Raw genomic sequence first — 15,222 nt, 5'->3', positions numbered from 1 at the left:
CTTAAGAGCTATACATTTCAATGGTTTATATACAAATTATGGTATACTAGGACTCTCTGCAGAAGTTATGCATACAGTATACTTATGTGTATTTTAAACATGAAGCATAATCTTTTACCATTTGAAATGATTACAAAGTTATAGATTATAGAGGTATAGAGTAGTATCCCAGTTAAGAGGACAAACTGTAGTACCCTTGGGCAGAAACGAAATCTCAGGTTAAAATATTCTAATAGGTAAATAATGTCTATTTTATGAGGACTGATTTAAGTATCATACAATAAAAAGCTGGGAATGCCTATATTCTTTTCGAGTAGCTTGTAGTGGTTAAAAGCATAGGTTCTTAAGTTGGAATGTCTGGTTCAAACCCTGGCTCTGTCACTTACCAATTGTAAGACTAAGCAAGTTATTCAAACACTCTAGGTCTCAGTTTCCTTTTCTGCAAATGAGGACAATAATCCTAGCTACTTTATAGAGGTGTTGTGAAGATTAAATTATTTGAAACATGTAAAGGTGACTGGATACAGCAGTGCCTGGTAATCATGGCAAGGCATTCAAATCATCAGCTTTTACAAAGAGCAACATTTATCTTCCCCAAACTTCACAAAGACAAAATGGCTAAATAAGGATATTTTGAATTTGTTGTGATATTGAAGTTGCACATATGTAGAAATTAACTTAGACAACTGGCTTATGCCATAACTTATGAAAAGAAATTATAGCACCTAAATTAACTAGTTTAACTTGCATCTGGGTCCAGTTCAATCCAAGCACCATTACTTAAATTTTCAAGTTAGTAAAGTCCTTGAGGGAATTTGTTTATTCTAAAAAGACTTGCTTGTTTGGAAAAAAATTTCATAACTTCTAATGAGAAAGATTATTTTTTTCCTCTAGTGGCTAGAGTGGAACTCCTGCCACATGGCTTACTGCTAATATGGATTCAGATAAACCCATCAAAAGTCTTATTGTTAATGGAATATTTCAGATATGTAGCCTTTGAACAGGCATAACCTTGTGAATAAATGGTATGAAGACAAATATCTATATGGCGCACTCTTAACTTAAACAAACAGGTGTTTCCTAATGGCCTACATCTTTCCTGAAATGCCATATTTTTTAGCATTAACTCTGGATTGAAGTATTTTCTCCATTTTTCAGCTTATTACTTCAGAAGGTAATGTACCACAGATTAATTTAGTAGATACTGCAAACAAAGATTTTGATAGGGGAATCAGAGGAAGACATGAATGAATTACCTAAGAGTAAGGTAATGGATGACCAAGTAATAGCGAGGGGTCCTGGTTGCCTAAAGAATAAAGGTTTTAGAAGAAAAAGGGGTCATTTGATCTTGAGTCAGATATATCTATTAGGTTAAGTTAATGAGTGTTAGTAACTTCAATATATTATTCATTATGCAAATCACTCACAGAATTCTAGTATTGAAGGGAATGAAAAAGCACCTAACTCGACCTCTTCATTTATCAGATATAAAGGTAAGCATCTTAATCAATTTACATAGCTAAAACTCAGGACTTCGAAATCCTTCCAATTTAGCACCTTGTTGTATACGGTTGCCTTCAATCACTTCAGCTCTCCGTTTCTTTACAATACACAAGGGACTTATTAATTTTAGCTTTATCTCTATACGGGTTCATGTAGAAATAGAGGAGTATAAAATGGATGAGGAACAGACTGCTCAATGTTTAAAACAAGCTTTTTATTTTTACAAAGAAAGTTACTTTTAAAGGCCTGACTAAAGGCTTAACAAATGTAAAATCGAATTTTTCAATACACTGATGAATATAACAGGCAGGCTGGGTTAGAATTTAGAAAAGCATGAGTTTCTGTTCCATCTCTATCATTTATTAGCTATATGTCCAAGAGAGAATGTCAAATAAGAAGGGACTGGAAATTACTTTGAAATAAACAGTGATATATATGGGAAAAGAATTATTATAACAGTATAAACTTTATACTATTGAATATTATATACTAGGTCTTATTGTTTTGTTGGAGACATATAGCATGTAAGCTACAGTGAACGAGGTCTTTAAATAAATTATAACACCTACCACTGTCGCTGCTGCTATCAGAAGAGTCCTCTTCATCCTCAGATTCAGAATAAAATTTCTTAGCAGGATTCTCTTTCTTTGCTTTTCCGGTGGGAGTCCATTCTTTTGCCTGTTTTTTTTTTTTTTAAAAAAAATGTAAAAATGTAAATATAAATGAATTCTCATTAAGAGACTCAGTCTTCTGGCAAACAAGCATTCAGAATACACAGTGACAAAAGTAAGTCTGAGGCCTTAAAAGAAAAGGCAACCGTTATAAAAAAAGTCCTGGCAATAAGGCTGATTCTGCTTTACTCCTGAAAAGAGGAAAATAAACTGTCAGAGCCCGTTGTATTTTAACCTTATTTTACATACAATTTTAAACACATATTTGTTGGTCTAATAAGTTTTAAACTAAAGCAATAGTCTAGAAGAGGTGAGGGCAATTAGAGGTAGACACAGAAATAGCAATAAGAAATTCAAGTTCACAGCTTGATATTCAGGTAAGAAAAAAAAAAAACCATGAAAATATTTAATGTAGGCAACAAACAGCCCTAACCTTCCCAACAGATGAAACCCCGGGGGTAAAACTTGACTTCTCTCCCTCATACCCTAAGCATCTAATTCATCAAAAAAGTCTTCAGCCACCTTGTTCCTTAACCACCTTGGGCAGAGCCATTTCTCTCTCCTGGATTACTACAACAGTCTCCTAACTGGTTATCTTACTTCTATGCTCACCCATACCTCCCTCACCCTGCGCTCCAAGTTTGCTCAACACAACAGCTAGAAAGATTCTTTTAAAACCTAAGCCCAATCCAGCCTCTGTTTCGCTTGAAACCCTGCAACAGCTCCCCATTTCAGAAAAAAAGCCGAAGTCCTTACAACAGTCTGCCTGGCCCTGCGTGACCATGCCCCTCTTCCCTTGCCTCTCTGACCTCCTGCTGCTCTCCCTCCTGACCGCTCTGCTCCAGCTACTCCTTACCATTCCTTCAAACACCCCCGGAATGCTTCCACTTTAGGGTCTTTCCCCTGGCTGTTCCCACTTCAACACTCACGCCCAGATAATTTCCTCACTTCCTTCAAAACCTATGCACAAAAGTCACCTCAGGGAGGATCACTCTGTGTAAAATTCCAACCTCCTATACCTGGCACTTCCAATCTTACTTTGCTCTAACCTTTTTATTTTTTTTATTTTGGTCATAGTACTTATTATTTTCTAACATACAATTTATATATTTATTTTTATTGTCAATTTCTGATAGTATGTCAGCTTCAGGAGAACAGGGATTTCTGAATATTTTGTATACACATATCTGACAATAATTTCTTAGTTGTTTGAATAGCCCCTCAGAATTTAATACAGTGTATTAAAGTATAATAAATTATTTTCATAATTGTGACCTTGATTCATCAAGAAAAAACTAAATCGTGTTTTGAATACTCTTTTTTAAAAGGCAGGGAAATGTTACTTTTTTAAAAGGTCAAAGTGGTTAAGACTCATTTATTTATCACACTTTTAAGTGAGTTTCTATTACGTGCCAGTCTTCTAGAGTATACATTTTGTTGTAAAGGAATTAACAGCATCACAGAGGTTCTTACTCAAGAATGGTTCTAAACGGTGGATATACATTAGAATCACCTGAGAATATATATATATATATTTTTTAAACTAACATAAACAATAAAGATACTAATGCTAAAAAAGCTAATACCTGGGATTTACCTCCTAAGATTCTGACTTAATTGGTCTGGTGCAGGTCTGACATAGGTTTGTTTTGTTTAAAGATCCCCATCTAATTATAATGTGCAGTTAGGGTTGAAAACCACTGAAATAAAGGGCTTAAGGGCTTAAGGTATGTTACTTAAAAAGATAAGTTTCAGTAACCTAGAAAATTACTATACGAACAATAGAAAAATGACTAAAAATTACTCAAATATATTTGAAGATACATAAGATCAGCAATACTGCTTTATATATATATATAATATATATATAAATATTTAAAATGCTCTGTCCTCTAAATGTGAATAAAGATAGTACTCTATAAACAAAGTTCTCCTATATTCAGTAAACACTAAAGTTCCTATTTTCTTAAGTCAAAACAAACATTTTTCTAAAAACTGGACAAAAGTATGTCAGATCAATTTATGGGGAAAAAAATTACTGAATTAGACTATGGCTTTCAGGGTAAGACTAAATCAACTAATAAGAGAAACTGGACTTCTATGGTCCAAGGGGCAAATTATCTTGACATGGCCATCAACTACCCATAGAGTTTTAGACAATAAAAATATTTTAATTTGTTTTGATCTTTTATGACTATGATAATTGTATCATTCTAAGAAAAAGAAGTAACAGGGAAAAAGAGGAAAGAACAACAAGGCACTAAAGTTCCTATGAGAGATAACGTATTGATAATGGATGTGTTTATAAAGCAAAATATCCTTGATATGCAAAAGAAAGTCTTTCAGTAACTGGGAGGAAAAGGATTTTCTAGAACTAAAGTTCTAATGGATCTTTAAAACTTACTGGTATTGTATAAATAGACATTATATTTGATATCCTGGAAATGGTAGAATGTAATTCAAAGTGACTTCTAGTGCCACTCTGCCAAGGTTCCCTGATGTTTTGATTAAAACATCAGATCATTAAACCTAGGTCATTTTTTTCTTACTAAGTTATATTTTAGAGTCACGAGATGAGACACTGTAAGTCACTTATAGTAAAACTAGGATAACACTATATTATGTGCATGAACATTGATGTAGCTTTGGAGGAGGGATGAGACAGAGTGAGAGGCAAGAAAGACTTTCTACATTATTACAGTTGTATTTAATAATAAAATTATGTACATTATTTTTATATTGTCTTTTACAGTATAATTTTAAGCCAACATGTCCCAAGACAAAACTGACTGTTGAACAGCATCAACAGTCAGTGACAGTTTTAATTGTGTTGCATCAATTATAATTATTCTCTATAAATAAGTCACCAATTATGAGGTTCTTGAACGTAGTTAGCAAAGTGAAAAAGAAATCAATTTGTCTCTGTTGAACTCGGCAGGTGAAATGAACACAAGAAAATAAGTTATTTAAGTACCGTTCATATAAGGTAGTTAAAGCTTAGAAGAGCCCATGAAAATGGAAGCCAGTCAACCAACCAACCTATCAGCCAATAGAAAGGTACCACTGAAACCGAATGAAATTGCATAGCATTGCTATCAATTTCTGAGAAGATAAACTATTTTAATTTAAGTGTGTGTGTGTGTGTGTGTGTGTGTGTGTGTGTGTGTGTGTAATGAGGTAGCAAGGGTAGAAATGGGAGGAGAATAAAAGGATGGTTTTATTTGGGCCAAAACATTACGCACCCAATAATGAAAAAGGATGAACTCATAAAAACAATGCGCAGGAACAATAAGAAATTAGGAGAGAGAGAAGATCCGTGGAAAGAATCATAATAAAAAATATTCTTTTGTATTCAAGCACATATAAGTCTATCTTTTTGAAGAGTACTTAATATGCAGACTTGAGCAAAAATCAGCAAACTTACTTACAAGGAAGGAATAGACATGCAATTAGTTTTAATAACTTTTACATTTTTAAAAATCATCTCTGAGTAGAGATAATTTGTCACAACATGAAAATGATGGTGCTAAGTACGAAGGATAATACAGATTTGCAAACAAATTTAGCCTCCTCTTGTCACGCTACATAACAATAAAATGCAGTAAGAACATGGAGAGTAGACTCAAACTGATCTGGGTTGGAATTCCAGTTCCTTCACTTACTATCTACATGAACTTGGATAATTTACTTAGGCTCTCTGAACCTCAATTTCCTCATCTGCAAATGGGAACAACTATAACATCACTTATAATCATTATGAGGTTTAAACAAGATAATGTTTGTAAAACGCTATCAAAGTACACTGTCAGCGTTTGCTAAATGGAGCCATTATCAGTTATTATTGCTTCTGGCTGTGCTCTGAAACCATAGTAAGTCTGAACAGTTAAAAGTATTTCTCAAAAGGATCAAATTACATGGCTATGACAGTTATAGAAATTCATCTATTTAAAGTAATAAAGATTTTCTTCCATTGTATATAATAAGTTAATAGGCAAGAAGGTTAACTGGCTTTCCCACAGGAGTTAGTGGGAAAGAACTCTGGTTATCTGAATCCTTGTTTAATATAACTTTTCTACCAGAAAAGGATCCAGAATATAATACCTAATTGTTCTTTTTTATTCATTCTACTTTTAAAAGTACTAAATATATTTCATATAATCAATCTCTAAAGCCAATCAGAAGATCCTTTCTTTATTTTTCTTGTTTATATAAAAAAGAGATAATATTAGGGAAGAATATTAATTCTTTTATTTTAGTAGCCAGCATTTTAAGAAGATCTAGGACAAGAGTATTTATAAAGAAGCTTTTTTTTTTTTTTTTTTTTTTTTTAATGTGAAAGCAATAGATTCATTTTAAGCGTGACCTTGTTTAAGAACATTTTTGGTACGCAATGCTTCCTATTTACGTTTAGGCATCACTTAAAACAGGTTCATCAGAAAATCCAGAACACTTTGTATGATTTCTTTGAAAGAGAACAGCAAAAATTATTTAGAAAAATATTGACAGGAAGCTTATGAATCTCTAAAATAGAAAAAGCTCAATCCAACGAAATTAAATACCTTAGAAATTGAATCTACCACAGCTACAAATGCAATACCACAAATGTGGGCAGTGCTGATGTAGAGAATTTAATTCTCTATATCCTTGAAGAAAAGGAATAGAACATGTACAATGACGTAGGAATACAATATTTAGTTCCCATAACAGCAAGGTAGAAAATATCTAACACATTACAATTAGAAATGCCAGAACAATTTCCAATTTTCAAACCCCCTCCCCTGCAAAAAAGCTTTTATATAAAGTAATAGTTATTTTAGAACTTCCCACTGCTTGACGAAATTAATCTCAGGAAGGTCAACTTACCAACTCTATTACTTCTACATTTCGCACTGATGGGTCGGGCGCCACCTCTGGCCAATTAGATAATTCCAGGTACCCAGTGGCTTTATTGTTGAGAGTATGAGATAAAGTGCCAAGCTGGAAATGATCTCTATCTATTAAAATAGAGGAAAATATAAAATAAACAATATGAGCTATATATAACATAGAACAATTGTAATCAGAGCTTGAGGTAATTGGAATATTACCTAAAATGTCAAGGAATAAATATAAACTAGGAAACTCTTCACAGGTCAAAAAACTGATTTCAGTCCATAGATTACAATAATCTCCCCCATAATGGTCAATAAAAAAAACTAATCGGTCAGTGTGTTTAGAGGTGGTGCTCTGAAATGCAGTTTCTCTAAAAATTACTTTGCTGTGAATATTAAGACTGACAGCACAGTTAAACAATCCATATACACGTCTTGGCACAAACACATCCAGAATTTTAATAGTTTTCTATAAAACTGAACTACTTTTCATCACTTTACAACAATTAAATAAGAAACAATACGAAAACCAAGGTATATAATCATCTGATTCCAACTTGTAATGGCTACTTGTGAAACTGATAAATTACTCCTTTTTAAAAGGTGAGGAAAAAGAGTCAATGTCCAGCTTTGAAAAACAAATTTAAATATAAAGGAATATTTTTATGGAATAATTATTCCTACAAAAGTTTGTTAGTATACATAAAACAATAACAACTCACTATTAAAGTGAATTATATTCCTTATTAAATAAAGCTATTATTTAAAATAGAAATGCAGTTGATGTCTACAAGAACATAGCTTTTGTCTATTGTTCAGCTGAACTGTTTAGTAAGAATAAAAATCAAATCAGAACACTGAGATTATTTATTTAGGTAAGGTCTATAGAAATATAAACTTTACCTAATATAAAGCTTGCTCTGCAGAACAGATGAATGACTAGAAAGCACATTGTTCATATATATTTATATATGCTAATCATTTTTATTTCCTGAGAGATAAATCTTAAACACATTAGAAACAGGACATACTGTCATCATTTTTTAGATAACATATATTGTACGGGTATATTCTAATAAGAATACCTTTATAAGGAGACTCAAGCAGTGGTGCAGGTTTTTGTGCTAGGAATATTTTTTTGGCATATTTACTTAAAGCTCCACTCTTTTCATTCGGAACAATAAGCTGCCTAATAAATCTTGTACGGTCTCTGATGTCGTAGTTTTGATCATACTTGCCGAGATTTAATATGTACTGGGTAAGCAATTTTGTCTGTTGGAAAAAAAAAGAACAAGATGAGAATACAGTTATTTATGATTATTGATAACTCTGGATAAACATATTTAAAGAGGTAATAAAAATGAATGGTTATGTCAAACAAATGTTGTTCCATAGGGAATATGCATTTCTAACACTGCAAATGGAATTTTGAAGCCAAAGCACATGTCCTCTTCGGTATTGGGGAGGTGAATGCTGAGTACTGAGAAGCAGCCATGTGCTAGATTATTAAACTGCTGAAGTGGAAAGAAAGGCATCATTAAAAAAATAATCATATATGGCAAACCCGCTGAAGGGTCTACGTGAGAATAATGAATGTGGAAATACAACTAAAAACATGGCACTCAAAACTTAATCGGAAAAATATGCAGGACATCAAAACATCAGAGAGTATTAGGGGGCTGGCAAACTGCTTCTCCTGAGGTGTGTTTTATGAAGAGATACTGTCCCTGGCATAAGTAGTGTCTGCACTCTGACTGCACTCAGTTACTTTACCCTGAATTATGACCCATTAAAGCAGACACATGAATCACTGAACTGGATTACTGCAAATTATTTGCAGTGCATTTAGCTGTTACTTTTTCATAAAAGCAAGCTGCTGATGCCCTCTAAAAACTAGGATAAAAGACTCCTTCTATTTTTTTCTTCATGCTGCTTATAGCCGCTAGTAATACTGGTCATTTATTTATTTAGGTAAGGGAACAACTTAATATAGTAGCTTTTACACTGTAATAAGATTTCCTAAGTCAATTTTTGAAGGTACTACATTAACATATATTGAGATAATTTTAATATTACACCGCAATTGAAATGTTAACAGAATAGCTTTGTATTTTAAACTCATTATTTTGTTGAAAAGCATAGTTTTAATTTAGAAGGTTACACCCAATCCCAACTATAAATTAAATAGGATTCATAAACATGGAAAAAATAACATCTACATTAGAACATTTTACAGATATTAAAAACAGATAAAAATATAAAATTAATCAAGTTAGGCAGAGCTAAAGACAATTCTAGAACAATAACTCAAAGTACAAGAATAGTGTGGTAAACTCCTTTACAATAATAATTGGTCGAGACAACTGATTTGAATTAAAAAAACCTTCTTTTAGTAACAACGTATTTAAAAGCATTAACCTAGTTTTAATAAAGTAGAACTATAAAAAAATATAAATGAAAATATTAAAAGCTATTATGAATTTCAACACCAATTGCTGTTCACTAATTATTAGACCTTGCTGGTTCAACTGCTGATGAGAATAATTCTATGATCTATTTTTAAAGACAATTAGCAAAATGCTCACCAAATGAGGAATACAGCTCAAAAGGATATAAAATATACTAAACTGTAATTACCTTCCTGGGATAACCAGAGAAAACTAATGGGTAAGTGTCTAATCATTAGTTTTCTCAAATACAGAGTGAGAATTTACAGCTAGGTTAACTCTAAAGTCCATTTGAGTGTTGAGATTTAGAATGTACAATTAAAATAAATCAGAGAAAGAAAATAAGTCTGTTCACTACAATGATTCTTTTTGAGCCAGTGCAATGATACATTTGTTTATATTTCAGATTCCTGGAATTAATTTTTAGGAACTTAAACTATTTCGATAGATTAACACACAATTACTGAGAGTGAGCTAGGAAATTTTAAGTAATTACATAGTTGTAAAAAATGCTTATTGGCCTAAAAACTTGATTTACTATATTGGTGGGCTTATAAAACGGTTTTATAAAAATGTATTTTCATAAATAAAATTCTTTCTAAAAGATAAAACCATATCCATGTACAATGATGCACTGAAAACATAAGCAGATTATCATCCACATTCATATCCTTTAATCATTTTCTCAGCCGTATCTATCTCTAATATCAAGTCATTGGTTATTTCTCTGAAAGAACATATTTTTAAATTATCTTATTATTTTGAAAATTATTAAACAAAAATAAGGTTACCTACAATCTTCTTCACAATTGAATTTTATGATCAATAATTATGACATTATTGACATTTTCAACATACTCTTCCTATAAATCATAATATCTTTAATGGAGAAAACACTCTTTTTACAGTATTGGACAATTTGATATGTAAAGAAAATCTGTTGAATAAAGGATATTCTCAATGCTTTATTTTGTGTTAACATTTGTAAGTATTTCAAGCCTAGATATTTAACTTTACCCCTTTATTCAATGAAACATTTTTGATAATTATTTTTATGAAATAAAACTTATAAATAATTCCTTAGTCATACTTTTAAAATAAATTACCAAATTTAGATACTGCAAAATCAATTGTCTTCTCAATGTCATTTCATTCTAATACAAAATATAAACATCCAATTAAAAAACAGAAGCTCCATCAAAAAAGTCCTCATGGTAATTGAGCTACTGCAAAAGACAGAACTTCTACAATAAATCTTGAGCTCTTAACAGTTAATTTGTTTAGTTCTTTCCTTGCTTATAGAGATAGTTTCAATGTCTTCCTGTTTGCAAGATTTGTTTCCAAGAATTGCTATTTGCTAAAATTTTCAAAAACTGAAGGTTTAGGCACTCTATTTGGTGAACGCTTTAAAGACTGATAGACGGTCATGGGGATGGGGAGCACGGAATAGGGAATGCAGTCAGCATTAATGTAACGGTTAGGTGGAGAGCCAGGGGAGCGAAAGACCAATGAGGGGGATCGCTTTATAAACTACATAAATGTCTAACCAATGTACTGAATAACTGAAACTAATAATAATGATAAAAAGATTTCTAAATGATTTTGAATTAAAATATAACATTATAGTACAAAGTTTCTTTACTGCCATCCACTACGCCTTGCCCATCCCCCAACCTCACCAAAAAAAAAAAAAAAAAAAAAAGCCAATTAGGACACTTAGGTCAATTTACAAAGCAGTTTTTCACAAAATCACATTTTAGTTCCACTGGTAACATGCAGCAGAAAGTTGTATACCAGAGTGCATACTGTCATGATGAAGTATGTTTCTTCAACATTAGCTTCATCAGAAGAATTCTATAGTTCACTAGTTAAACTATTCATATGGAATATCAGTAAATTTGACCATTACAGTTTTACTTCAGTTGGTAGAACAAGTAGAATTAGTCTGCATGCACTATAACCAATTCCCGAAATATTTCTCCCCATAGTTTTCTTAGTAAGAACACTGATTCTACCATGACAACATCCTTTCAGCAAAAATGAGTAATTTGATCTTCTATGTTGGGCTTTTAAACTTATAATAGCATTTATGGCATTTTTGACAGAATAAACTTCCAAAAGCTTTATTTTAATTCCAGTTATAGCACTGACTAAACAAATGCACAAAAGCTTTGAGTGAAAAAAAGTCGAACTTCTATTGGGATTAATTGATTTTCTATTTAAAAACCTGTGTTGTTGAAGTCCTTTTTCTGCTAATGGAGCCAATACATAACCATTATTGCTTCATTTTTCATACGTGCAAAAGAAAACTTTGCAATAAAAATGACCAAATTAATTTTTTAAGTTATTCAATATAAATGAGATCATGATTTATAGAAACAGATGTAAACATCTATACCTATATATGTCATTTGAAACACAATCTTTTAAAAATAACTCCTAACTTTTAAAATAGATGTTGATACTTTTTTAGCAGATTTGTCGTGTCTTCTGGTTGTGGTGTGGTCAGTGATATCATTACAACTCTCACAGTGGATGATAAATGTTGATAAACATTTTGTACATGTTAAGTACTGGGAGAGAAATTCAGTACTTCATTCTTTATTAAACATACACTTTCATTTTTGAGAATTCATCATTGCTGGGCTTATAACAGCAACAAAAAAGAACTGCCAAATAATAAGATAAATAGGTTTTTAGATTTACACTACACCATAAATAACAAAACAACAGCAAGAGCACTCTGACCACTTTCTTTGCTGCTCTACAGCAGGACTGTTCTGTCTCTAGCTCCTGGACATATTTCACCAAACCCAACCTCTCATTTCCCATGTTTTCATTTGACTCCATCCAATAACAGCAGAGAGCTCCATGCTTCACATAGGCTATGGCACACCTTGCTGGTACATCAAGCTGCCAAATGCTAAAACACTGAAACACTCATCTCGCTACCACCGGACAAGTGGACTCAGCTTCTCCCCACTTCCTTGTCAGCGCACACTTTGCTTTGTCAGCACATGTCCTGCATGCTGCTCTACCAGGGAGGAGTCAGTTATGCTGCAGCAAATAAAGGTCGGAAAAAGACAAAGTCTTTCTAATTCAAATGCTTTACATACTAAAATAAAATTTCTGTTCACTGCATTTGTGTCCTTCGTGCCACTAAACAAAACCACAGTAGCAGTTACGTGGAGGTCTACAACTTGCACTCTTATTTTAAAGTGATTATTAATGATACTACTTTATTAAAAATGAACATTTTGGTACAAATCCTGAACTGGATGGGACAATGAGATAACTGACATAAATTAGATCTGTTCTGGGAAACAGCTATGGAGAAAGTAGACAATGATCGAGTAAACAATCATGGTATTTTTAATATGACCAAAGGCTCAACCCAAAACCAGATCAGATATTACATAGTATTTTTAAACAGGTTTTATTCATAAAATTATACAAGACAAGAAAATGCAATGTACCCTCAATAACAAAAATATTCAATATCTTAAATAGAGCTATTTAGTAAATTTTGGTTTCAGATTAATTTTCCTGCTTAGATTTAAGAAATTATTACTGATACCAACTAACAGCTAATGGTATCCAGAGACTATTTATACCAATTACATTTTCTTCAGATTGACCTTAAGTTAACATGACATAGAAAAAATGAATTTTGGGGAATGCTATACAAATTAATTAATTATATAAAAATCAAGTAATTAATTATTTAAAGAAACTTCTCGAAATGCAGGCAACATATTTTTACCTACATACTCTAATAAGTAATAAATTGGTAAATATTTGCTCGAACAATAGCTTTTCTCAAATATTTAATGTCAGCACAAAACAGTAAAAAAGATCTCTTAAAGTCCTAAAATCCGCTTAGATATACTACTTGTTTAAGGAATATAAAAAAGTACACAGAATTTAGCATTTAGCATAGCAAAGATTAATACTGGTTCCGTAAAGTTATTTTTTAAAAAGAAGGATATTGGCAAATGTGTTTGGTGAATGAAGAAAAGCTACATAGGATAATCTTAATATATATCAGAGGCAAATCTAAGCAAGACTAATTAGCAATCAATTTCATCATTTCATGAGTTAGTGGAATTCTTTGTGATTTGGATGTAATTTAGTAAAATTAATAGTAGCCAAATTTTTGTCAACTTGATAAGTTTTCTGTAAATTCTTCCTTTATATATTATATTTACCCGAGCTTTTTAGTGCCAAGAAAATATATGCAAGAAAGGGTTGAGCTGTCACTGCACAGAGCCTGAGTCCCTTTTGCTAAGTCATGTTCAAGGGGCTGGGGACGGGATAAATTCCTCCCAAGACCCAATCCACAGGGCAAAAGAGAATTTGCTTTTAACTTCAGGGAGGATCCCCAAAACATCAGTGTGATTTATAAAATTTCTCACTAAGAATCAAAAAGTCTGGAAAGTGATACAAGAAAATACAAGTATTAAGGATACTCAATGGAGCATTTTCTTTTCTAATAGCTGGAAAGTAGAAATTTAACCATCTCAAAGAAAATGACACAGGTAATTAAAACAAATAAGCTTTATATACACATCAATATTTTTAAAACATGGTATTAAGTGAAAAAGTAAAATTTATAAGTATACATGAAGTATAATACTGTCTACTTATGCAAAATTTCAAAACCCACAATAACATATATTATATATGGGTACTCAGATAATAAAAATATAAAACATGTATGATTGAAACACACCACCAAATATGACAGTGACTACCAATGGAGAAGAAACAAAGGTACACATGAGAATGCGAGGTTTTACCTCTATCTGTTGCAAAAAATAAATAAATAATAAATAAATAAATATGGCAAAAATGTCAACAATCTTAGTGGTAGACTGTGTGTGTATGCTATTTTGTACTTTTCAACGGGTTCACATTATTTCATAATTAAAAATAAAAACGCGAGCTACTTTATGTAAAACATTCACTCATGTTACTTTCACTACATTTAAAAGATGACATACTATTAAAGGTAGTTTAAAAACAAATGAAGCCTTTATTTATTTATTTTTAACTGTTATTAGTCAGTTTAATCAAATATCCTACCTTTGTTTCTAAGACCTCAGTAGACTATTTCAAGGAAGCCATGCTAAATCTTTATACTATGTCTTAAGTGCTTAGGAGTTGTAGCAAATTTAACTAGTTTCAAAGTCTTTTAACTTTTCCCCTATAAAACAATGAAATTACTCTCCTTACGAGAGTATTCCAATTGTTTTCTACTTTTGATATTTATATCTCAAACATTTTTCTTCATAAACTATCAAAAGAGGAATTTGAACACTCTTTTTCCCGGTAGAATAAACCTAAACAGAATGTTTTTCCTACTGAGAATAGAGATTCTCAGGAACTGGACTAGTTTCCTTACCTCCTCTAATAAAAATCTAACAGTTGGTTAACAGTGTAAACTAAGGTTACAAAAACAGTAGAGTAACTAGCATGACCTAAGCACTATTGTGTACCAGGGAATCCTAGCACTTTACATGGACAGTCTCATTTAATCTATAACAAGTATGTGAGTGAGGTAGGTATAGTGAGTTCTGTTCTGATTGTTTGGAAAATGTGCATTTGTTCCAATACAGTTGACATATTAGAAAACAATTTTGGCATAATGTGAATTTTGTGTTTGCTTGCATGATGTGGTCCACAAGAAAAACCAGGTGAAGGCAGAGTACTGCACCCAGGTGAACAGGG

At 32.0% G+C, this 15,222-nt stretch overlaps 1 protein-coding gene across 1 annotated transcript in view; it reads right to left on the bottom strand.

Annotated features, from left to right (window-relative positions):
- AP3B1 (adaptor related protein complex 3 subunit beta 1) overlaps nt 1-15,222 on the bottom strand; it is a 206,305-nt gene that overhangs the window by 80,885 nt on the left and 110,198 nt on the right. Inside the window, exons 16-18 of the mRNA XM_016118856.2 lie at nt 8,131-8,317; nt 7,038-7,168; nt 2,073-2,181 (exon numbers count right to left, since the gene is read on the bottom strand). Of these exons, the coding sequence (XP_015974342.2) occupies nt 2,073-2,181; nt 7,038-7,168; nt 8,131-8,317 (427 nt within the window). The remainder of the gene's footprint in view (nt 1-2,072; nt 2,182-7,037; nt 7,169-8,130; nt 8,318-15,222) is intronic.

The sequence above is a fragment of the Rousettus aegyptiacus genome, unplaced genomic scaffold (assembly GCF_014176215.1).
Source record: "Rousettus aegyptiacus isolate mRouAeg1 unplaced genomic scaffold, mRouAeg1.p scaffold_m13_p_8, whole genome shotgun sequence".
Lineage (NCBI taxonomy): Eukaryota > Metazoa > Chordata > Mammalia > Chiroptera > Pteropodidae > Rousettus > Rousettus aegyptiacus.
Note: the sequence above shows the minus strand (reverse complement) of the source record. Positions and strands in the feature narration are given on the sequence as shown.